General features: G+C 39.3%; 2 protein-coding genes across 2 annotated transcripts in view; one reads left to right on the top strand and one right to left on the bottom strand.

The window, feature by feature from the left end:
* FRRS1 (ferric chelate reductase 1) overlaps positions 1–548 on the bottom strand; it is a 45,679-nt gene extending 45,131 nt beyond the window's left edge. The window contains exon 1 of the mRNA XM_038541229.1: positions 404–548. The gene's annotated coding sequence lies outside the window, so the exon portion shown is untranslated. The remainder of the gene's footprint in view (positions 1–403) is intronic.
* A 16,597-nt stretch (positions 549–17,145) lies between these two features.
* LOC479932 (ubiquitin-conjugating enzyme E2 N-like) lies at positions 17,146–20,762 on the top strand. The gene is made up of 2 exons (XM_038538949.1): positions 17,146–17,192; positions 20,258–20,762. The coding sequence occupies exons 1-2, from the start codon at positions 17,146–17,148 to the stop codon at positions 20,760–20,762; spliced, it is 552 nt and encodes a 183-aa protein (XP_038394877.1).
* The last annotated feature ends 5,704 nt before the right edge of the window (positions 20,763–26,466 follow it).

The following is a 26,466-nucleotide window of genomic DNA, read 5'->3' as shown; positions in this document are numbered from 1 at the left end:
CCAAGTAAGGCTCTAAGTAATCTGCATACAAGGAATTATGACATTAGGTTTAATTATAAAAGAGAGTTCCCACAGTTTCAAATTTCTAAAAAAGGAGAAAGAAACACAAGTGCATAAAGTCCATGCTTTTCAGGATCCCAAGCGTGACTCTACTTATCATCACCCTTTTCTTGGGATTACAGCTCGTTAGTCAAAGTCACAGGACATATTATTAACCTAACTCGTTGGTGAAAACTCATTAGCTCAATCCAAGCTCCAGAACACAGTTTGTTAAAGCTTCATTGTGCTCCGCCGACCGCCCCCCGCATCACAGGCGCCTGCTCTCAGTACTGCCGCCTCAGCTGGCTTCATTTTTTAAAATGCTTTGCAAAGAGCTCCGACTTAAAGAACAGGAGACACTTACCTTGAGAAGCAAAGGCAGCCTAGCCAACTTCCGGTTTTGTTACAATTTGTATCTGCTTTCAGCAGCTGGGTGGAGCCCGCTTACCCAGTAACCAGAAGGCAACGTTTCCCAAGCTAAGCAGCAAAACTTGATTTGCAAGACCAGTACTAGTTTTTGGACTCCGTTTCTGAAAATTAAGGGTTCTGTTTTACATATAAGAACACTTTGCCAAGTAATAATTGTTTCAATGAGAAAATTATGGTTTTTGCCTTTAACAACAAAACCATTTGGAAATACATATCTGTTCTATATATTCTAAGTAAAGGCAAACAAAAGAATCTAGTTGTACCTAGGTAGGGTTGCCAAATTTAGCAAATTAAAATATTGGATGCCCGCTGAAACTCAATTTCAGGTAAACAACCAATGTAAATATTGTTCTATGCAGTATTTGGAATATAATTATACTAAAAAATAATTCATGGTTTTTCTGAAATACAAATTTACTTTTTCTGGAAACTCTATCTAAGGCATAACAATAATAAGCAAACTATTTCAATTAACTACAGAAGGTGCAAAAGAATCAGACTGCCTAGAACCGAAACCTTGGAAAGTAAATGATATCATGCAAAAGAATTATTTTATTTTGCAAAATTCACTCAGAAACTTAGAAGTTTTGTTTTCATTTCTTTTTAAGCCTTTAATCTTTGTTTTGCACAAGTTTTTTTTTTTTTTTTTTTTTTTTTTTTTTTGCAAAAGAAAATTTTTACGGCTAGGAAAAGAAAATGTATCTGAAAATATTAAACATTCCACTGCAGACCATGATTCACAAGTGCCTACTAGAAAATAAATGATGTCATAGACACCTTGACCTGTGATCCCTAATTGGCAATCAACACTACTAAATTCTCTAAAATTATCTTAAAAGGAGAGAAGAGAGGGTAAAGAACACCATCACTTTAATCTGTCTCCTTAACTATAGTCATAATTAATAAAAACCCCTCCTTACAGAATTTTAGAGAGAGGCTTTAAATTAAGAGGCCAGAGAGCCAGTTTTCTATGCTAAAACTGTGTGGAATGTGAATAGACTTAAACTAAGTCAGGAGAGCTTCAGTCCTTCCATATAAACCCTCAGGTGATAACACAGCTTTCTGCAGTTATGATTGAGCCTTTTCCAGAAATAGTCCCCAGTGGACACTTTGCACGCCAATAGCATGATTAAAAAATCTTCAGACTGGGTGCCTCGGTGGCTCAGTTGATTAAGCATCTGCTTTAGGTTCAGGTCATGATCTTATGGTCATGGGATCAAGCCCCACACCTGGGTGACTCAGTTAGGTATTTGCCTTTGGCTCAGGTCATGATCCCAGGGTCCTGGGATTGAGCCACATATGAGGCTCCTTGCTCAACAGGGGGCTTGCTTCTCCCTCTCCTTCTACACTCCCCACCACCCACCACCACTCATTCTCTTTCGCTCTCTGTTAAATAAATAAAATATTTTTTTAAATCCATTAGACAATTCTTAGAATGTATGGTCATAATCTTTTATCCTAAAACACTCTTAAACAGATGAACATGGGAAGGAAAAAAAGAGGCAAACCAGGAAATAGACTTAATTGTAGAGAACTAAGGGTTACCAGAGGGGAGGCGGGCAAGGGGATGGCTGAAATAGGTGATGGGGATTAAGGAGGGCACTTGTGATGAGCACTGGGTGTCATATGGAAGTGCTGAATCACTAAATTCTACACCTGAAATTAGTATTACACTGCATGTAACTAATTGGAATTTAATTAAAAACTTGAAAAAATAAATAAATAGTAGTGAGAAGGGGCACAGTGGAAAGAACTGAATAGAGAGGCTTAGCTCTACCTAAAAACATCCTTTTCCAGGCCTATCACATCCCCTAAAGTCCCCAGCTATAACTCCCCTTATCACTCCCTGCCAGATGTTCACCTCCACAAGGCTCTTTCTTCATCAGCTACTTGTCAGCTGTCACAAAAGGAACCAAATTTAGTAAAATGCTCAATGGAGCTTGGACTCTGAGAAGTTGACATTACTGTATTGGATCCCATTCTCCTGCCTCTAAACTAGTAGTTCTCAAATTTTTCAGTCCAGACTCCTTTACAACTTTTTAAAAATATTTTATTTATTTATTTTTTTTTTAAATTTTTATTTATTTATGATAGTCACACACAGATAGAGAGAGAGGCAGAGACACAGGCAGAGGGAGAAGCAGGCTCCATGCACCGGGAGCCCGACGTGGGACTCGATCCCGGGTCTCCAGGATCACGCCCTGGGCCAAAGGCAGGCGCCAAACCGCTGCGCCACCCAGGGATCCCAAAAATATTTTATTTATTTATGAGAGAAAGAAAGAGACCATGAGCAGGGGGGAGAGAGGCAGAGGAAAAAGCAGACATCCCACTGAGCAAGGAGTCAGACATGAGGCTCGATCCCAGAACCCTGAGATCATGACCTGAGCTGAAGGCAGATGCTCAATCCACCAAGCCACCCAGGCTCCCCTCCTTTACAACTTTTAAAAATTACTGTGGGGCAGCCCGGTGGCCCAGAGGTTTAGCGCCACCTTCAGCCCAGGGCGTGATCCTGGAGACCCCGATCAAGTCCCACCTTGGGCTCCCTGCATGGAGCCTGCTTCTCCCTCTGCCTGTGTCTCCGCCTCTCTTTCTCTCTGTGTCTCTCATGAATAAATAAATAAAATCTTTAAAAAAAAGAAAAAGAAGAAGGATTTATCACAATCATTCAACAACTATTTTATCTGTTATATGGCAGATATTGTGCCAGGCACTACTCTATATTTATACAAAGTGGCTCTATGTCTAATATATTGTGATTTCTTTGGTGTATAATAAAAAAAAGAACAAAAGAAAGAGTGCGAAGGAAGGAGGGAAGGAAGGAAGGAAGGAAGGAAGGAAGGAAGGAAGGAAGGAAGGAAAGAGCATAATTACTTGATAAACTGATGTTCCTGTAGATAGGCAGTTCTCATTTCTTTCCAGATGTCATTGGGTTAAGAATCTTGAGATAGATTATTCTAGATTACCTAGATTGCCCTAACCGCAATCACAAGAGTCCTTAAAAAGAAGAGGCTGAAGCGGATGCCTGGATGGCTCAGTCTGTAGAACATCTGATTATTCATTTTGGCTCAGGTAATGATCTCATGGGTCTTGAGATCAGGCTCCCCTCCCCGCTCAGTGGAGAGTCTGCTTGAAGATTCCGTCCCTCTGTCCTTCCCCCTACTCACATGTGCATTCTCTCTCTCTCAAATAAATAAAATCCTTTAAAAAAGAAAAATAAAGAAGAGGAGAGTGAGATTACACACAAAAGAAGACAACATGACCATGGAGGTAAACACTGGAATGATGCAGCCACAACCCAAAGAATGACAGCAACCACCAGAAGCTGAAGAGACAAGGAACAGATTCTCAACCAGAGCCTCTGGAAAAAGTGGTTCTTCCAACATCTGCCAATGTGCTACTGATTTTAGACCTGTGGCCTTCAGAACTATAAGAGAATAAATGTTTGTTGTTTTAGCCACTGAGCTTGTGGTCATTTGTTGTTACAGAGCTCTAGAAACTTAATCAATTGCCCTTTCCAGTTCTGTATTTTTATCAATCAGTAGTACCCATTATCTTCAGTGCTCAAGCAAAACTTTCAACTTTGTGTCTCTTTCATATTTTATAGCTCAGAGTTTTTCAATTTGGAGCCACAACCCATTTATCAGTGAAATATAAAATCTTTAGTGGGCAGGGACCCTACCTGGCTCAGTCGGAAGAGCATGCAACACTTGATCTCAGGGTCATGAGTTTGAGCCCCACATTGGGGGTAGAGATTACTTTAAATAAATAAATAAACTTTTAAAAAACTACTTAAAATCTTTAGTGGGTAACAATCAGAAAAGCGTTAATAAAATAACAAAAAATTAGAGCACAGTATATGTAATAAGAGTAAATGATGTTTCATGGGTCTGTTCAGATTATACGTTAGTAGCTATGTCCTGGTTTGTGAGTTTTCTTACTTCTTACTGTGGGCAGCAGCCCAAAATGTTGAAACCAACTGCTTTTAATATCTCCCCAAGTCAATTATCAGTTCCTCCTTTCTCAACACTCACACAGAGGCCTTCCTACTTATTTATTCTAAGCAGGGGAATGTGGTACTCTGGAATCAGGTCACCCAAGATTTAAAGATAAACTCCATCACTAAATTTTGTGATCTAGACCTCTCCGCATCTGTTTTCTCACTATAAAATGAAGATCATAATACTTTCCTCATAATATTGTTGTGAGGATTAACTAAGATAACATGTTAAGTGCTTAGTTCAATGTCTAAACATAAAAATTGTTCGATAAAATGTGTGCACTATAATCTATGTTCAAATTGTCTCTCTATTGTAAAACCCTTCTAACTAATCTCTCCCATGCTCTCTCATGATCTCATTAATCCTGCTGCCAATAGTCCAACATTCGATTAATCTTCCTAAAGTATTCCTTTTATCAATAATGTTTTGTGACTTACCATTGCTTATAGAGTTAAATCCATACTCTTCCTGACATTTAAAGCACTCCATCAATAAATTAATTAATTAATTAATTAATTAATTAATTAAAAAATAATAAAGCACTCCATCACCTGGCCACACAACATTCTCATTGCTTTCCCATCAGGTACTGCTGACTCAATCATAGAATTAAATACAAAGTCTCATTTGCTAATGTTGTTCCCTTATCACCTTTCTTTCCACATATTAAATGACACACATTCTTCAAGGTTTAACAAAAGTCCCAATTCATCCATGAAACTTTCTGATAATCAGAACTAATATTAGTTCCTCCATTATAAATTGTCTACGTGGTCAAGTAAAATGTCATATTCTCCGAAGTCTGGGCCACTTAGGTTGAAATCTCAGCTCTGCTCTTTAATAGCTGTTAGACTTCAGTCAGTTACTTAATCCCCTACTCTAACTTTCTTCATTAGCATAAAGAAGATAAGGATACAGTCTCCCATCCAAGTGCTAACCAGGCCCAACCCTGCTTAACTTCCGAAATCAGATGAGATCAGGTTCATTCGGTGTAGTATGGCCATAAACAGATGAACGGATAAAGAAAATGTGGTATATATATATATATACACATACATGATAGAGTACTACTCAGTATCAAAAGTAAAAATGAGTTCTTGTCATTTGTAATTGCATGGATGGAACTAGAGGGTATTATGCTAAGCAAAATAAGTTAAGCAGAGAAAGAAAAGTTATCATATGATCTCATTCATATGTGAAATTTAAGAAACAAAACAGAGGATCATAGGGGAAAGGAGGGGAAAGTAAAATAAGATGAAATCAGAGAGGGAGACAAACCATTAAGAGACTCTTAATCATAGGAAACAAACTGAGGGCTATTAGGGGGGAGGGGGGGTGGAAGGATGGAGTAACTGGGTGACAGGCATTAAGGAGGGCACATGATGTAATGAGCACTGGGTATTATATAAGACTGATGAATGATTGAACTCTACCTCTGAAACTAATAATACACTACATGTTAATTAATTGAATTTAAATTTTTAAAAAAACCTAATAAGTTAAAAAAATTTAATAAAAATTTTAAATTAAAAAAAATTAATAACAAAAAAATTTTAATAACATAAATAAAAAGAAGATAAGGATATGGAGGTAGGGCTGTTGGGATGTTTTCATGAGGTAATATCTCATCACACTGGCACCCAAATGATCTTGAAAACTTGCTCATGACACTTCCTTTCACATCCTATATTAGAGTGAGATAACATACATTACATAAGATCCTATCCCCATACTCAAGCAGTCATCAACTGTTTTTGATATTCTTTACTACTAAAACTGGACATGGCCTCAGATCCTTCTCAATACACTATACCAAGTAGTCAGTATCAATGGATGAAAATTCATACTAACTATAAGCAATCTCTGGGGTAGAGACTATATCATTACTTTCAATTCCTCTTTTTAGGAATTCAAAAAATAAATGTTAAATATAAGATTTTACTTTAATCTAAGTGGTTAAAAGACAAGATACTAGAAAGCCCCATCTTCTGTTTTACCCTCTTTCAAACTTTATTTGAATTTCAGCTCATTTTATTTTATGTTTTTATGGTGAAAAAAATTTATATTTAGATTTATAGCCAGCTGGACTCAATTTAGATGATCCCAATTTTGTTGGCAACATCCAAAGCATCATAGTCAGGAGCCAGTCGAACATATGCTTTCTTCTCTCCATCAGGCCTGATCGAGGTGTTGACCTTGGCCACATCAATGTCATAGAGCTTCTTCACAGCCTGTTTGATCTGGTGCTTATTGGCCTTGACATCCACAATGAACACAAGTGTGTTGTTGTCTTCTACTTCTTCATGGCTGACTCAGTAGTCAGGGGGAACTTGATGATGGCATAGTGATCAAGCTTGTTTCTCCTGGGGGCGCTCTTTCGAAGATATTTGGGCTCCTTTGGAGACGCAGGGTCTTGGGTCGTGGGAATGTAGGTGACATAGGGATCTTTTTTGTGTGACTGTGCACGCCTTTCAGCACCACTTTCTTAGCTTTCAAAGCCTTGGCTTCGGCTTTGGGAGGGGCAGGGGCTTCCTTCTTGGCCTTTCATGCCATCTTCATGAAAGGGCGAATTTCAGTTCATTTTAAGGCCAGTTTATTGATTGTAATGAAAGCATGGCAGACATTCTTTGTCCTCCTTAATTACACTATTTTCCTTTGCAGTACTTTAATTTAGTGCAAGACAATATTAATACTCTGTAATTATGTGCCAGAGATGGCAACACTAATCAAAGTAAAATATTAAAAGTCTGACTCAGCTTTACCAAATCATTAATAAAATTTCTGTTGATCATCTAGAGATATGATATAAGGTTAAAACTCTTGGTAATTGCAATCAGTGGCTTCTACTTTTCTCTATCAATTAGGGTTATACTACATTCAAGTTTCTAGCATATCTATTATTAAGTCAATTAAAGCAAATTAGAAAATAAACTAAAAAAGAATCAAGGAAAGGAAGAATACAGCATCTATTTAGTAACAACCTAGTTCTATTCAATAATAACCTAGTTTTTTTTTTTAATTTCCCAAGTTTTAGCAATGAAGGAATAGTATAATTTACTGCAGAATTTTGTTTTAGCAGCTCTTGAGCTATGTGACTTTTTAAAATGCCATTTATTTACAAGATGGCTTGGGTCCTATTGTGTTAAGTGAGTGCTTTTAATATATACAAATGTAATGGAGTTTAGGGGCACCTGGGTGGCTCAGTTGATTAAGCAGCCAACTCTTGATTTCAGCTCAGGTCATGATATCAGAGTCCTGGGACTGAACTCTGAGTCCAACTCGGTGCTCAACATGGTGTCGGTTGGAGGATTCTCTCTCTCCCTCTCCCTTTGGCCCTCCTCCTGCTAGCACATTCTCCCTCAAATAATTTTTTTTTAAAAAGAGAGATCTATAAATATATACAAATATAATAGAGTCTTTCTATTGAAAATATATTATGCTCTCCACTGTCAGAATGAGAAGTAATAGATTTATCAACTGAGTAGAAAGTCATTGGTTTCTTTTAAGCACAAAACATTAAAGAGTCATGGTGACATTTACAATGAAAGCTAAAGAATACTTTTTTTTTTGCAAGAATACTTTTTCTTTTCTTTTTTTTTTTTTAAGATTTTATTCATTTATTCATGAGAGACACAGAGAGAGAGAGAGGCAGAGACATAGGCAGAGGGAGAAGCAGGCTCCATGCAGGGAACCCAATGCGGGACTCAATCCTGGGTCTCCAGGATCAGCCCTAGGCTGAAGGTGGAGCTAAACTGCTGAGCCACTCAGGCTGCCAAATACTTTTTTTCATTAGGTAAACCTTCAAAGTTGTAGAATTTTAAATTCAACAAACATAAAGCATAAAAATAGATAACATAAGTCCCCAGTCCTCAGGGACCCCCAGAATAAATGTATGAAACAGCATCGTGTGCCCTGAGAATGAAAAACAATCCTAAAACATGAGTGAATTGTGGTGAATATGGTTCCCACCCTCAACTCCACCAGATGAAGTAGCTCATCTAGCCTATACTGTCTAGAAATGGAATACAGAAGCAAAAGCTTTTACTCAGAAGCCTCTAGTAGCATAAAACCTGAACACAAATACCAAATATAAGATTCTTACAATGAAACAATATTAAAATAAGGAGAGCAAATCCAAACCTGGGCATTAATCAAAGCAACTAGTATGAAAATGCAAAAGGAAATATACAGCTAAATAAGGAAGCTTGAGAACCAAGAAAAGCAAGAGTGAGGAGTAACTGAATGGCTAAAAGTACTGATCCAGATTAATTCAAGAATGGAGCATAGAAGCTTTCTGTAACTTTTTATGCAAGAGCGGCCTAGCATATGCAAATAGGGCTTTCTATGGAATAAAATCAAATGAAAACCATCCAACCCTTGGTATCCCAGATCCCCCCAAATGGATGAAAATGTATAGTGTATTTTTTTCTTGTGTTCTGACTTTTTAAATTATTATGAATTACATAGATACTATATCTACATATGATTGTAGAAACTGAAACAATAAAGATAAAATTACATAATACCACTAAATTCTATTTGCTTTCCCCAAAGCAACCATTGCTCTCAATTCAATGTGTTTCCCTTTAAGACTTTACATACATTTCCTACATTCACAAAAAATATATAGCTTTGGTTTTGTAATAGAAATCATGTGATTTTCTGCATATTGTTCCGAAATGTTTTTCATATAACAATATGTGGTCAAGATATTTTTCCAAGGGATCCCTGGGTGGCACAGAGGTTTGGCGCCTGCCTTTGGCCCAGGACGCGATCCTGGAGACGGGAGATCAAATCCCAAGTTGGGCTCCTGGTGCATGGAGCCTGCTTCTCCCTCTGCCTGTGTCTTTGCCTCTCTCTCTCTCTCTCTCTGTGTGTGTGTGTGACTATCATAAATAATTTTTTTTTAAATTTAAAAAGAAGATATTTTTCCAAAGAAGACATCCAGATGTCTTCAAGAGATACTTGAAAAGATGTTCATCACTCATTACCAGGGAAATACAAATCAAAACCACGAGGGCAGCCCCAGTGGCGCAGTGGTTTAGCGCCGCCTGCAGCCCAGGGTGTGATCCTGGGGACCCAGCATCGAGTCCCACGTCAGGCTCCCTGCATGGAGCCTGCTTCTCCCTCTGCCTGTGTCTCTGCCTCTCTCTGTGTGTCTCTCATGAATAAATAAATAAAAATCTTAAAAAAAAAAAAAAAACCACAATGAGATACCTGTAAGAATAGCTAAAATTAACAACAGGAAACAACAAACAATGGCAAGGATGTGGAGAAAAGGGGAACCCTCTTACACTGTTGGTAGGAATGCAAACCGGTGCAGTCACTCTGAAAGACAGTATGGAGGTTCTTCAAAAAATTAAAAGCAGAACTACCTTACAATCCAATAATTCCACTCAAGATATTTACACAATGGACACAAAAATACAGATTTAAGGGAGTACATGCCCCAATGTTTATAACAGCATTATCAACAATAGCCAGACTATGGAAAGAGCCCAAATGTCCATCAACTGATTAATGGATAAAGAAAATGTGGTACATACATACAATGGAGTATTACCCAGCCATCAAAAAGATTGAAATCTTGCCATTTGTAGTGACATGGATGGAGCTAGAATGTATGATGCTAAGCAATTAAGTCAGTCATAAAAAGACAAATACTATTTGATTTCATTCATATGTGGAATTTAGGAAACAAAACAAATGAACATGGGCGGGGGGGGGAATGAGGAGAGATGGAGAAACAAACCAAAGAGACTTTTTTTTTTCAAACTCCATGCCCAGTGGTGGAGCCCAATACAGGGCTTGAACTCATGACCCTGAGATCAAGACCTGAGCTGAGATCAAGAGTTGGTCGCTTAACCAATTAACTCACCAAGTGCCCCCATAAAAGCACTGGGTGTTATATGTAAGATGGGTCACTAAATTCTATTCCGGAAACCAATATTATACTATATGTCAACTAACTAGTATTAGATAAAAATTGGGGAGAAAAAAAACAACAAAATATGGCCAAAGAATAACTCAGGTATTTAAGCCACCTTTATTTATTTATTTATTTTATGCATTGTTTATGTTTTACATGAGAGAGGCAGACTATCAAGGGACAAAATAGGATGTGTAAGAGAAAGAGAAGAGGAAAAAATTGCAGGTAGCCTGGAAATAGTGAATCTTTCTGGTTCATTTTGGCAACTAATTCACTGACAGCTAGCTAAAGGTTCAGTCTAGAAAGCATGCCATTGAACAGGCTGACCGGAGTCAACAAAGATAACAATTTCAGTAGTTCACAGATTCTCTGGAGAACCTGGCTAATACCTACAGAGTACACCAGAGCAGCTGTCTCTCTGTAACAGCTGCCATGCCTGTCCAGTGGCTCCCCAACTCCCACAGCCACATCTACACTCATTCAATACTCTCCTCCAGTCGCTAACCTTCCATCAGCCAACTGCAGAGCTGAGTTCTGATCATATCAGTTCTTTGGTGCTTAGGAGAGTTGCCTAGTAACCAATCACTCTCAACTGCCTTCTTTGGGTCTAAATATCTAACACACTGTTCTCTGCTGCCACTATTGGGCCAAGTTTACTCTTCTCTAGCCTAAAATAGGATATTTTCTTTTAAGAGGTTAACAGTAAGACTCTAAAAACAGAACACTGGATATACTCTTGACCTGAATTACTAATAATTTTACCTTCTCATGAGCAATGGGAGCAACAACCAAAACTATTTCTCTTGAGTCAATCGACAAAGAAACTTTGATGAATCCATTGACAGATAACTTAAGAGAAACAGAAAGAAATTAGAAGTGGTAGCATCTTTTTGGATAGGTAGATTGGTAGAACATGGAGGAGCCAGTTTGAAAGATGGAAAGCAAGAGTTAAGTGTTGGACATATTAAGTTTTAGATGCTATTAAAATATCCAAGTGGAGATATTGTTTGACAGATGTGTCTGGAGATATAAATTTGAGTCATTTATATTTAGGGTGTAGCAAGGATTAAAAAAGAGAAGACATCTAAAGAGTGAGCTTTGGGGGATCCCTGGGTGGCGCAGTGGTTTAGCGCCTGCCTTTGGCCCAGGGCGCGATCCTGGAGACCCGGGATCGAATCCCACGTCGGGCTCCCGGTGCATGGAGCCTGCTTCTCCCTCTGCCTGTGTCTCTGCCTCTCTCTCTCTCTCTTTGTGACTATCATAAATAAATAAAAATTAAAAAAAAAAAAAAAAAAAAAAAGAGTGAGCTTTGGGGCTCACTAATGTTTAGAAGTTGGGAAGAACAGACAAATTCAGTAAAGGAAATTATGACTGAGTGACCTGTAAGCTAAGAAAACCAAGGGACACGTGGGTGGCTCAGCGGTTGAACACCTACCTTTGGCTCAGGGCGTGATCCCAGTCCTGGGGTGGAGTCCCATATCAGGCTCCCTGTGGGGCACCTGCCTCTCCCTCTGCCCGAGTCTCTGCCTCTCTCTGTGTGTCTCTCATGAATAAATTTTTAAAAATATTTATTAAAAAAAGAAAACCAAGAGTGGTAAGTCCCTAAATGTAGAGTGGTTCTGAAGGTGAGTGTGGTCAATCATGTCAGATACTGTTGAGAGCTGAAATATAGTGGAGACTAAGAATTGACCAATGAGCATGGTTTTTCAGAATCATCTGTGAACCCCTACATCAGAAATACTAACATGGATTTCTGGGCCCATCTCAGATCTACTGGATCAGACTGTGGAGAGGAACCCAGAATTCTGCTTTTAAACAAGCACCGGGGCACCTGGGTGGCTCAGTGGTTGAGTGTCAGCCTTTAGCTCAGGTCGTGATCTTAGAGTCCTGGAATAGAGCCTCCTATCAGGCTTCCCCCAGGGAGCATACTTGTCCCTCTGCCAATGTCTCTGCCTCTTTCTCTCTGTCTCTCATGAATAAATAAATAAATCTTGAAATAAATAAATAAAATAAGTAAACAAGCACTAGATGATTCTTAAGAACCCAAGAGTTACTGTCTTGGAGTCTTTATTGGTGGAATTATACCTATCTTTCCCCTAGACCAGTGGTTCTCAGGTTTTAATGTCCATCAGCATCACCTGGTAAATTCCTTAAAACACAGATTACTGGGGATCCCTGGGTGGCTCAGCGGTCTGGCGCCTGCCTTCAGCCCAGTGCTCACACTATTACCACATTCAGGACACTCTGATACCAAATGTGTAGGGGTTTATCCCCACACCAAACAACTCTCTGTGACACCAGCTGAGTATCCTACAACTTAATTCTGACACTATCTACCTGGAGATAGCATCAGATCCTACAGGTTAAGGGTTTAGTCCTACAGGACTGCCCCCACTTCGGATCCCAATCATTAGTCTGGGTAATGACCTGTTCTTCTGCTATATGTATCAGAGGTTCCCATGGCATCCTCCTTGAGTTCAATTAATTTGCTAAAGTGGCTCACAGAACTCAAGAAAACAGTTTACTAACTAGATTACTGGTTTATTGTAAGAGGATAGAACTCAGAAACAGCCAGATGGAAGAAATGCACATGATAAAGTATGTGTGAAGGAGCACAGAGCTTTCAAACTCTCTTCCAGCATACCACTCTCCCTAAAACTCCCTGTGTTCCTCAAACCAGAAGTTCCCTGAACCCCATACTTGGGGGATGTTTATGGAGGCTTCACTACATAGGCATACTGGATTATTACGTCAATTGCCAGCCCCTCTCCAGAGAATGGGGGGTAGAGATAAAGTTCCAAGGTTCTTGGCACTTAGGTGCCTCAGTCAGTTAAGTATCTGCCTTTGTCTTGGGTTACGATCCCAGGGTCTGGGATCCAGCCCCACATCAGACTCCCTGCTCAACAGGAGGCCTCTGCTTCTCCCTCCTCTGTGTTCATGCTTCCTCTCTCTCAAATAAATATATAAATAAATCTTTAAAAAAAAGTTCCAAGCTTCTAATCATACCTTAGTCTTTCTAGTGACACACCAACAGCCAGGAGCCCACCAAGAGTCACCTCTTAGAACAAAAGATACTCCCATCAAAAGACACCCAGGAAATACCAAGGGATTTAAGAGCTCAATGGAACAGGGATCTCTGGGTGGCGCAGCGGTTTGGCGCCTGCCTTTGGCCCAGGGCGCGATCCTGGAGACCCGGGATCGAATCCCACGTCAGGCTCCCGGTGCATGGAGCCTGCTTCTCCCTCTGCCTATGTCTCTGCCTCTCTCTCTCTCTGTGTGACTATCATAAATAAATAAAAAAAGCTCAATGGAACAAAGATGTCTTAAGTGCTCTTAACATTTAGGAAATTCCAAGAGTGTTAGGAGCTCTGTGCCAGGAACAATTAATAATTAATTAATATATAAGTATAATTATATATAATATATGTTATATATATTAATATATAATTAATATAGCAGAGACCAATATATAGACAAGTCCCTGAATTAACAATTGCTTGCCTTTTTAAAACTTTTCAACTTTACATTGGTGCAAAAGCAATATGCACTCAGTAGAAACTGTATTTCAAATTCTAATTTTGATCTTTTCCCAGACTAGCAATATGCACTATGATACTCTTGAAATGCTGAGCAGCAATTCCCAGCCACAGCTTCCAGTCAGCCATGCAATCATGAGGGTGATTAACCATATACTTAGGCCATTCTGTAACCATACAGCCATTCTGTTTTTCACTTTCAGTACAGTATTCAATAAATTACATATTCGCCACTTTATTATATAATAGGCTTTGTATGAGATGATTTTGCCCAACTGTAGACTAATGTAAGTGTTCTGAGCACATTTAAAGTAGAGTAGGCTAAGCTATGATGTTTGGCAAGTTTGGAGTATTAAATGCATTTTAAACTTACAATGGGTTGATGAGAACATAACCCCTTCATAAAGTCAGCAAACCATCTTGCTCAGCTGTAGACCCCAAAAGTTAAAATCAGAAATAGACAAGATTCCGGCAGCCCTGGTGGCTCAGTGGTTTAGCACCGCCTTCAGCCCAGGATGTGATCCTGGAGACCCGGGATCGAGTCCCACATTGGGCTCCCTGCATGGAGCCTGCTTCTCCCTCTGCCTGTGTCTCTGCCTCTCTCTCTCTCTCTCTCTCTCTTTCTCTCTCTGTGTGTGTATGTCTCGTGAATAAATAAAATCTTAAAAAAAAGATAAACCAAAAGGGTTACCTTAAAAAAAAAAAGAAAGAAATAGACAAGATTCATGCTCTAACTGAAACTCATTATTTTTCTTTCTTATGGCACTTTTCTTGAGGCATTACTGAGGATGTTTTGCAATGACTGGAACATTCCAATCACCAGGCCAGAAAAACCCTGATAGCAACAGAATGCCTAGAACACCACAACCCCTTCCCTGCCCATGATCACATACTGAACAAATCTCAGCCCCCACCTATGATCACAGGCTGGCTCCCTGCCTGCTCTTTAGCATGTGTCTCCTGAGCCTCTCCCTATAAAACTCATGGTGTCCACTTTGCAGGCAAAGAAGTCCGTTGTTAAGGCTTGAGCCTACTACCACCTCCACCAGCTGCCAGCACCTGATAAAATTTTTCCCTTTCTCTTTTCCAAAACCAATCTCTTGAGTGATGGGCTTCTTTTGTGACCAGTTAGTTCATTCAAATTTTTTCAGCTACAGTGTTAGCACACCCAACCAGGAACTATGGTTTTTATTTATCCAGCCCCCTGGCGATTCCCAGGGGGACTGAGTGCAGCATGCCAGGGCTTCCCTATTTGTTTCCTGAGTTAGTAGCTATGATAGGTCAGTAACAGTAAGTCAAGGAAGATCTGTGCATATTTTCTATTATCTCATACCTCTGAGTGAGAGGATTGGGCTTATCAGCAGACCAGCTTTGCTTTAGAATGGGTGACCTGTTGGAGAATCAGCCCAGTCATCCTTACAAATACTGCAAAGTTAGTCAACAGATCGAAATATCCAGCTGCAGGTGAACTTTAAGTATCTGAAGGCACAAAGTAAACATGTAGAAATTTCAAGAAGAGCCACTAGAGCAAGTTGAAGAATGTGAGCAGGAGGTAAGGCAAGATGCTTGGTTCCTGGACCTGTTTTCAAAGTATAAGCACAACTATAGTTGTATTAGTTGCATTATTAACTTCACTCCACGTTCTGTTTTGTTCCCTACTTAATCAGTTTAATGCACATCTTATTAATCATTAACTTTGCCTTTCCCCTCCAACTCCCTGCTTACCCACTGTTGTAGAAACCTAATGGAGATCAAGCAGTAACATTTGTCTTGAAATTATCTGACACACCTGATCATACCTGGTCCCAAAGTCACCTCATTGTCTGGAGGAAAGATTACCTCCAAACTGTTTCAAGGCACCCTCCCTGAAAGATTTCAAGCAACACTTCATCCTCCTCTCATGTATTCATTTCCTTCCCCAAACATATTAGCTATCCCTAGGCTCAACACAGAAAGGTAGCTTTGGGAATAATCTCCTGCCTTCTTGCTGGGCTGCCTTTCTGATAACAAGGCTTTCTTTGCTTTAAAACCAGTGTCTCAGACATTGGCTTACTGGGCATCAAGTACACAGACAAATTTAAGTTCAGTAACAACACCATGCTTCAGTCACAATGTAAGCCTTCTCCACCTCAGAAGATAATTTTCTCTCATCTTACTTGATTTTCTTGTGGCACTGGATACTGTTGGTCACTCCAAGTTCCTTGATATTATTTTCTTAGCTTCTGTGACTCCATCTTCTCCTAGTTTTCTTCTAATGGCTCTAAAATGGAATACTTAACCTCATGCATCAACTAATTAGCCTGAAAATAAATGTTGAGGAAGCAGAAGGCAAGCTGCAGACAAAGCCTGAGCTGACACTCTACAACACCCCCACACCCCGCCCCGATATGTATGACATTCCTCAGGCACTCCTAACTGCCCTAAAACTAATGGAAGGGAAAAACAAATGGTTAATCTACAGAGACCCCAGTCCTGCAAGATAGGAGTCTCCTCAGTTTACAGATGCCTTAGTGGTTTACAAGAAAAAAATCATTCTTATAAAAAACCTAACTTCCAGAAGGAAGCTCCCAACTGTCCCTAATGCTAATGTCTTTCTAGACAGAAAAACAACCGAACTTGACACAGGCAAGCCCTCTGGCATCTTGTAGGTCCTCTTTAGCATTTGAAAGTTCTTTTGAAAACCTCCCTTGTTCCATACCCCCAACTCCCACATACATAATCAGTCCCCGTCCCCCCCCACTTACAGGCCCGGGGCAGCAGCTCTTCCTGTCCACAAGTCCTGTCCCTGTGCTTTAATAAAATCACCATTTTGTACCAAAGACATCTCCAAACATCACCCCACCAAACCTCACCTACATTCAAAATCTACATCATAAAAAGCCACAATGAGGCAAATAAGTGTTTATTTTCAGTCAAAGAATTGCAATTTAGGGACCACAGATACAGGGAGGAACACAAGTTGTGTCCCACTCATAGGGTGAAACCAAGGGGTTTTTATGTAGGGAAGGAAGGGAGGAAGAAGGTCCTTCTAGCTAGACTAAGAATCAAATTGACATGAGACAGATTAACAGGAGAAAATTAAATTAAATTTTGTATGTACAGAGAATCCACAACAGACATAAAAGTCCAAAGAGGGAAGCAATATGAAGTTTATGTGAACTAAGGAGAGGGCTAGGGGTCTGAGGATGCAGAGGGGATAAGGACCATTGCCAGGATGATGGGAAGAGATGTAAACAAAACAAAGGTTGCCCTGTTACGCAGGTAAGTTTCATAGGTAAAGAGGAATCTCAGTTAATACCTCTCTTCCTGATAGAAGCAGGCAATTGAGGGGGACCAAGAGAGCTTTAACTGAATCTTCTGGGGTTTTATTGCCTTTTTTTTTTTTAAGATTTATTTATTCATGAGAGACACAGAAAAAGGCAGAGACATAAGCAGAGGGAGATGCAGGATCTTCGCAGGAGCCAGATGCGGGACTCCATCCTGAATCCTGGGATCATGACCTGAGCAGAAGGCAGCCACCCAACTGCCGAGCCACCCAGGTCCCTGGGTTTTGATTGCTTTTAAGTCAAATTAACTTTCATGCCAATATGACCCATCTTGGAGTGGCCTGCCCTTGGGGATGGCCCCTACATAACCAATCATGAATTCCCACACCAGAAATCTTTGGATTGGCAAATTTATGAATATATTTAATAATTTCTAGGAATGTGCTTTTTCGTAGTATGATCTTTTCATAAAGCATAAGACATGTTTACTAAGAGAAACTAATTCAGCTTTAGTTTCTCTGTAATAGAAGTAGATAAACCTGTATTCAGTACCTAATGTTTCATTGCTCTATCATATTTGAAAATGATCTAGATATTTAATGACTATAACTTTACTCATCATTTAAGTCAGCAAAACTTTAAAGTGTCAGGTTACCAAAGATTTTGGAAACTATTTAAAAGTTTGCCTAGAAACCCTTTTATCTTATTAAATGTCTATTTAATTTACAATTATGTGTAGACTGCCCATAAAACTTCATGAGGCATTAGATAAAGTCAATCATTATTTTTTTTCTGACAAATTTTGCAACAAAAGATAACATGTACTTATTTGACTTTTAGTAATATAAGCAGAATAAAAGTTTTATATTCAATGCTGATAACTCTAAAAATGTATCTCTTTTAATTAAACCAACAACCTTAAATTAGCATTAATACTGAATATTTTCCCTTGATATAAAATTGGATCTCCTCCTCCAGAACTTGAAAAACATTTAGGTTGGTTTCTATCTTTCTGAGTTTTAGAATACCCAATTCTCACAAGTACTTGTCTTCAAACCAATTAAGAAGAACTCTTTTACAAATTAATTTTAGCAATGCCAGATGTAGAGTAAATATTTCACATGTACAACCTGTTTGGACACACATACAAATCCACAAACAAGATCCAAACAAAATCTTATACTGGTTTTACTAATATTTGTGGAGAGGATGTTAAAGCTCCAATTTCCAAAGACTCCTCCCCGCCCCCCCCCATAATGAAATACTTCTCCCTGAAATTTGTGCTTCAAAGAATGGCTCTTAGGCCCTAGCTAAAATAGGATAGAAAATTTACATCATAAAGCACAGATGAAGTACCTACGTTTTCTCCAAGATGGACATTTAGAGCATTTCTGTCTGTTGGAGGTACTAGAGTCTGGATGCAAGAGAGCTTTTAGCAATTTGTATTTTTTTAAAGGCGTCTTCCCCCCCCACCTCCTGTTTTTTCCCTCAGTTTCAGATTATAGACTATATTTACATTTTAAAGACAAGATAAGATTTATAATTTCAAGGGATGGAGGAATAATGTAAAATCTTTTTTTAAAGTATAGGACAATTTTTTTCCAATATCTTGATCTTCTATAACATCCACAAACATTTTGAGAGGAATAGTCAAGGTTTGTAGATTGTAAAATAGGTGGGCTTTGACTTGTTTCTAGAGTTGCATTTTTAGTTTTGTGGAAATTTATAAGGCAAAGACAGGTGTTCTAATTCCCCAAATAACTGGAATTACAGCCTGAAAATGAAGTTATTAACCGTTTTCCTTTGTAAACTATATTCGTTCTTTTTTGTATATGAGGGAGTTTTTAACTACAGTGGGAATCAGGGGCATCTGGGTGGCTCAGTCTGTTGGGTGAATGCCTTTAGCTCAGGTGGTGATCCCAGAGTCCTGGGTGAGGCCTGGCTCAGACTATCTTACTCCTATGATCCAAAAGTTTACTTCCAAAATTAGTATAAGAAAGCAAAAAAAGCCTTTGTTGCACAGCAAGCGAGGATGCCATGGTGAAAATTGTGTCTCCAGTCTCCCATGAAATCATGAGACGCCTCTAGTCACAGACCCTGTAACCTGTGACACCGGGCAAGCATTTCTGGAATGGGACTTTCCAGCACTAACAAACCACATAGATTGAGACAACAAAGACTCCTGTGGGCTGGAATCTCTCATGACAAACACCCCTGTGAATTGACACAACTGGAGAGAAAAAGAAACTCGGATCCCTAATCTATTCAACTGGCCACCAAGATGCACCCCAGTAAGTGCACCAGCCAAATGACAGAGACCAAAGAGAATATTCTCACTAGTCACAAAGCTAAGCTCTTAGGACACAGAACAGGACCAAAGGAAAAATATATGCACTTTAACAGCTTTAGTTAAATCTTGGGTCTCTTGAGCCAAACTCACACCTCAGAGGGATGACACGGAGTCATGTGTTGTTTTACAGTATTCCTCCTTGCAAGGAAGTTTTCTTGAGTTTGGCAGGTGACCTAGTGTCAAACTAACCCATTCCATGATCAGTTGATCCTAACATGGGAGTTTTCTTAAGGTGGCAAGTGCTCTGGGGCACCTGAGTGGTTTAGTGGTTCAGCATCTGCCTTTGGCTTAGGGTGTGATCCCAGGGTCCTGGAATTGAGTCCCACATTGGGCTTCTCGCAGGGAGCCTGCTTCTCCCTCTGCCTATGTCTCTGCCTCTCTCTCTGTGTCTCTCATGAAAAAATAAATAAAATCTTTAAAAAAAAAAAGGTGTCAAGTGTTCTAACAGCTTTTAAGTGTTCAACCCATGCCCACCAACTTTGCATCTTTGGCTCCTGTGATGTCCTTCAGCAACAATCTACAAGGCACAGCAAAGTTTGTCTAAACAGACGTTGGTCTGATGAGAACTGTGAATTTACCAGGCTATGGGGCTGGCTCCAACAGCAGGATTATAGGTCTATGCCTCCATTCTGTCCTTTTTATGACATTAGACATGAAAGACACAAAGAAAAACAGATCATCTCTGGGAGGAAATGAATCAATAACCAAAGAGTACTCTACAAGTGTCGAGACCAGAGGCCAAACTTGGGATCTGACAAGATAGCCGGGCTGCCCCACAGGATTATCAAGGAAACCCAGTATTTGCTTGCAGAACCAGTTCCTGGCATTAAAGCAGAACCAGATGAGAGCAATGCCCGTTATGAATGTGGTCACATGAATGTGGTCATTGCTGGCCCCCAGGATTCCCCCTTTGAGGGAGGGACTTTTAAACTTGAACTATTCCTTCCAGAAGAATACCTGATGGCAGCCCCTAAAGTACGTTTCATGACCAAAATTTATTATCCTAATGTAGACAAGTGGGGAAGAATATGTTTAGATATTTTGAAAGATAAGTGGATCCGCACAGTTCTGCTATGGATCCAGGCTTTGTTAAGTGCTCTCAATCCAGATGATCCATTAGCAAATGATGTAGCAGAGCAGTGGAAGACCAACAAAGCCCACGCCATAGAAACAGCTAGAGCCTGGACCAGGCTATATGCCATGAATAATATTTAAAATCAATCTGATCATCAAGTGTACATCACTTCTCCTGTTCTGCTAAGACTTCTTCCTTTTTTGTTTGTATTTAATGGACACAGTCCTAGAAACATTACAGAATAAAAGCCCAGACATCTTCAGTCCTTTAGTGATTAAATGCATATTAGCAAATCTATGTCTTGTCCTGATTCACTGTTGTAAAGCATGAGCAGAGGCTAGAAGTACCATCTGGATTGTTGTGAAACGTTTAAAAGCAGTGGCCCCTCTCTGCTTTTATTCATTTCCCTCATCATGGTTTAAGTATAAAGCACTGTGAATGAAGGTACTTGTCAGGGTTAGCTGCAGGGGTGTGGGTGTTTTTCTTTATTATTATTATTTTTTTTTTGATGGGGAGAGGTAGTTTTATTTTAATTTTATGGGCCCCTTTCCCTCTTTTCATGGTGATCTAATTGCATCAGTTAAAAGCAACTAACCAGTTCTTTAGAATATGCTCTCTAGCCAAGTCTAACTTTATTTAGACGTTGCAGATGGACAAGCTTGATTGTTTGAACCAAAATGGGAACATTAAACAAACATCACAGCCCTCTCTAATAACATTGTGACTTTGCTGTCAAGTGTAGAATCCTTCCTTCAAGAAAAAGCTTGTGACCATTTTGTATGGCTTGTCTGGAAACTTCTGTAAGACTTATGTTTTAGTAAAATATTTTTTGTTATTCTAAAGAAAAAAAAGAAAAAAAAAAAAAAAACCGGGTACTCTACCAAATTCAACCAAATTCACTAAGCCCAAGGAACTGATTCCAAAAATATTTTCTCCTGCTAATCTAAATTTAGAAAGAGAGAAAAAGGACTCTTCCACTCTCCATTAGATTCCACAGCTAGAGATTCCAGGAGACTGATATAATAAGAAATCTTACCTTCTGCCAACTGTTTGGCAGATAGTTCTCAGCTATAGCAGTGTCTGCTGTGAGTGACACCCGAGAAGTTAAAGTATCTTGCCACCAGCTACACCAACTATTGGAGAACAAGAATTTCCTGTCCATTTCAAGGTCCTTCTAGCTGGACTAAGAATCAAGCTGACATGAGACAGATTAACAAGAGAAAATCAAATTTAATTCCTTATATACAAGAAATCCACACAGACATGGGAATTCTAAAAATAGGCAGAATTAGGTCTATATGTTATCCTGAACTAGGAGAAGGGCAAAAGGCTCTGAGACTTCAAAAAGAAGGAATGTAATTCATAAAAAAAATAAAAGAGAATAAATGTTTGGTAAACAAATGTTTGCTGCACCACTCAGTAACAATGGGACATAGAGGACTTTGATCCAGATTCCTCCCTGGCTACCATACCATAATGCAGTTATCTATGGTGATAACTCTCTTCCTAGAGCAAAGTCGCTATCAAAGCTATTTTTAGGCTGGACACCTGGGTGGCTCAGTGGTTGAGCGTCTGTCTGTCTTTGGCTCAGGTTGTGATCCTGGGATTCTAGGATTGGGTTCCCCACCATCAGGCTCCCTGAGGGAGCCTGCTTCTCCCTCTGCCTCTCTCTGTGTGTCTCTCATGAATGAATAAATAAAATCTTAAAAAAGAAACCCACAAATGCTATTTTTAGGCAGTTAGAAGAGAAAAGAAAAAAAGAAAAGAAAAGAAGAAAGAAAAGAAAAGAAAAGAAAAGAAAAGAAGAAAAGAAAAGAAAGAAAAGAAAAGAAAAGAAAAGAAAAGAAAAGAAAAGAAAAGAAAAGAAAAGAAAAGAAAAGAAAGAAAATGCTTTGCCATACTCTAGATGTTTCAGGCAGGTTCATACCTCCAGACTATCCCATCACATGTTCCTTCTGTGTTCCTCTCATTTTCCTTTCTTATCTTTCTTTCTCCTTATTACACATTTACTTTAAATGTCAGGAAAGTTATAAAGGTTCAGAAAGTTATATCTTTTGCCTGAAGTCTCACAGTTGGTTGGAAATAAAGTATCAATCAAATAGTATAGCCCCTCCTCAGATTTTAGGCTCTATACACATTTTTAGTTTTGGAAAATCAGTTTAATTATAGATACAGACACTTTCTCTTAGCCAAGTTACATTTTTTTTTGGGGGGGGGGTATTTTTCCTCTTTGTCAACATCAAGCTGCAATCAAACTTTATAAGACAACATAAAGGAGGGGTGCCTAAGTGGCATAATCAGTTGGGCATCCAACTCTTGGTTTTGGCTCAGGTCTTGATCTCAGAATCATGAAATCAAGCCCCATATTGGGCCTCACACTCAACATGGAGTCTGCTTGGGATTCTCTCTCCTCCATCTGCCCCTCCTGCTCATGCCCTCTCTTTCTCTCAAATAAATGCATAAATATAAATAAATAAATAAATAAATAAATAAATAAATAAATAAATAAAATAAGACAACATGAAGGAAAAATTAAATAAAAATACTTTAATTCCAAACTTTCTATTGAGTGGGTTGGAAGAACAAGTTTTTTTTTTTAAATTAATAATTTATTTATTTATTTATTCATGAGAGACACAGATGGAGAGGCAGAGACACAGGCAGAGGGAGAAGCAGGCTCCATGAAGGGAGCCTGATGCAGGACTCAATCCCCGGGCTCCAGGATTATGCCCTAGGCCGAAGGCAGGTGCTAAACTGCTGAGCCATTCAGGGATCCCCAAGAACAAGTATTGTTAAAATGTCTAAGCTACTCAGAGCAATCTATACATTCAATGCAATCCCTATCAAAATACCATCAACATTTTTCACAGAGCTGGAACAAATAATCCTGAAATGTGTGTGGAACCAGAAAAGACCCTGAATAGCCAAAAGAAGGTTGAAAAAGAAAACCAAAGCTGGTAGAATCATAATTCCGGACTTCAAGCTCTGTTACAAAGCTGTAATCATCAAGACAATATGGTACTGGCATAAAAACAGACACACAGATAAATGGAACAGAATAGAGAGAACTCAGAAATGGACCCTCAACTCTATAGTCAACTAATCACTAATCTTCAACAAAGCAAGGAAGAATACCCAATGGAAAAAAAAAACAGTCTCTTCAACAAATGGTGTTGGGAAAATCGGACAATCACATACAGAAGAATAAAACTGGACCATTTCCTTACATCATACACAAAAATAAACTCAAAATGGATGAAAGACCTAAATGTGAGACAGGAATCCATAAAAATCCTAGAGAAGAAGCCAGGCAACAACCTCTTTGACCTCAGCTGCAGCAACTTCTTGCTAAACACACCTCCAAAGGCAAAGGAAACAAAGGCAAAAATGAACTATTGGGCCTTCCTCAAGATAAAAAGCTTTTGCTCAGCAAAGGAAGCAGTCGACAAAACCAAAAGACAACGGACAGAATGGGAGAAGAAGATAATTCCAAATGTCTTATCAGATAAAGGGCTGGTATCCAAAATCTATAAAGAATTTATCAAACTCAACACCCAAAGTACAAAAAAATCCAATCAAGAAATGGGCAGAGGGATCCCTGGGTGGCGCAGTGGTTTAGCGCCTGCCTTTGGCCCAGGGCATGATCCTGGAGACCTGGGATCGAATCCCACATGGGCTCCTGGTGCATGGAGCCTGCTTCTCCCTCAGCCTGTGTCTCTGTCTCTGTCTCTGTCCCTCTCTCTCTCTGTGACTATCATTAAAAAAAAAAAAAAAAAGACATGGGCAGAAAAGGGCAGCCACCTTTGGCCCAGGGCGTGATCCTGGAGACCCGGGATAGAGTCCCATGTCGGGCTCCCTGCATGGAGCCTGCTTCTCCCTCTGCCTGTGTCTCTGCCTCTGTGTGTGTGTGTCTCTCATGAATAAATAAATAAAATCTTAAAAAAAGAAAGAAAGAAAGAAAGAAAGAAAGAAAGAAAGAAAGAAAGAAAGAAAGAAAGAAGAACAAGGTGTTTCAGTTAAAACATGAGTTAAGTGGTCTTGTCTATTTTTAATTTTAAAAACCAAATATTTTGGTTTTGGTCTACAGCTGAGCAAGGGAGCTTGCTGATAATCCACTGCCTTATGGTTGAAATTGAGCATGCCCAACAACCAAGCCTACTTCAATTAGGACAAAAAGATAATTTGTGAGTACTTTCTGAGTTTAAATGTATTTAAGCCTCGGTACCAGAGCTGAATAAATGCTGTTCTGGTTTTCAAAAAGAGTAAATTAAGTTTTAAAAACTGCAGATCCTGATGGCAACCCCTTACAAAACTGCTGATCACTAGGAGCAGCTTTGGTTAATAAGTTATCTAAGTTAGGTTAATAAATTACCTAAGTTAGGTTAACCTCTGGTTAACTTCCTTTACATTTATCGAACTGTGTCATTAGAAGCATGCCATCAACATAACATAACTGGAAATTCATGTAGTTATTAAAAAGTCCTGGTTGTATTCTAGGATCAAGTTGTGATAAAGTGTGATTCCATGTCCCCCTCCTCACCTTTTAGCACTCTTAGTCAAGTGTTTCATACTCTTAGTCAAGTGTTTCATGACTAAGCGCTGGTATGAAGCATTTTTTTAAATTAAGAATAAAGTTTAATATCAGTCATGATCACTATAGCTGCAATAGTATAATGCATGTGGAAGTGGATAAATTATCTGACAAGGTATGTGATCTCACCCTTCAGCTAAGCTGTGCCCATTGCTGGATTTATTTGGGGAATAAATTGTCCAAGTTTATTTGGGGAATTTTATATGCAATCTCAACAGAACTCTGTCTGTATAAATAACTGAGCTATCTCCTGGGAGAAAACTCATGATAAAGGAATCAGACATAACAAACTGATTCAGTAACAGAGCCTTGGTAGGAGGGGATGGACAATTCTGGCACAGAGTAGTGTGTCAATGATATTTATTTCCAAGAATGGTCTCTAAGGACCTATATTGCAATCCTGTAAAGAGGGGAGTGACATAAGTATAACCAAAGAACTGTGTATCGGTTAGCTATTGCTGCAGAACAAATGGCCACACATTTAGTAACTGAAAACAACACACATTTATTATCTCATAGAATCTGGGCACAATTTAACCTGGTCCTCTGCTTAAAGATCTCTTCTGAAGCTACAATCAAGGTGTCAGCCTGGGCTAGCATTTTTCCCAAAAGCTCCACTGAGGAGTCATCTGTTCCCAAGTTCCCCTGGTTGTTGGCAAGATTCAACTGTCTATGTTCTGTTGGACGGGGGCCTCCTTTCTTGCCTGCTGATAGCCAGTAGTGGCCCCCGAATCTTTTCACTGGGCCTCCCAACATGGCTTCTTGCTTCATGTATGTGAACGCAGAAGGCAATCTAGAGAGTCTGCTAGTAATATGGAAGTTACAATACCACGTAACATAATTGCGGAAGCACCATTCCTATCACTTCTGCCCTATGCTGTTGATCAGAAGCTAGTCACGGGTCGCACGCACACTCAAGGTAAAAGGGATACACAGGCAGGAATATCAGGTAACAGAAATCATTGGGGGCCATCTCAGGGTCTCTCTGTCTCAAACTAGAGTATCAAAAATTAAAAGCCATTAGGGCATCAGCAGCATGACTCTAGCACTGCTTTAACAGAGTGCAGCATCAGGGAAGAGAGAAACTCACTGTGAGTCTGAGAATAGAAGGAAGCTGGAGGGGACGCAGGAGCCAATCTGAGGCTGAAGGATGCTAAAACAAACTTAAAATTCTGGGTATTTCACCAGGCTTAAAAAGGGAAGCACTCAAGTTTGAATTCAGTAATTGTAAATATCCACATGGTGGCAGTAGG

This window comes from Canis lupus, chromosome 6, assembly GCF_011100685.1.
Source record: "Canis lupus familiaris isolate Mischka breed German Shepherd chromosome 6, alternate assembly UU_Cfam_GSD_1.0, whole genome shotgun sequence".
In the NCBI taxonomy this organism is placed as follows: Eukaryota; Metazoa; Chordata; class Mammalia; order Carnivora; family Canidae; genus Canis; species Canis lupus.
The sequence above is the reverse complement of the archived record's forward strand: the minus strand, read 5'-3'. Positions and strand labels throughout refer to the sequence as shown.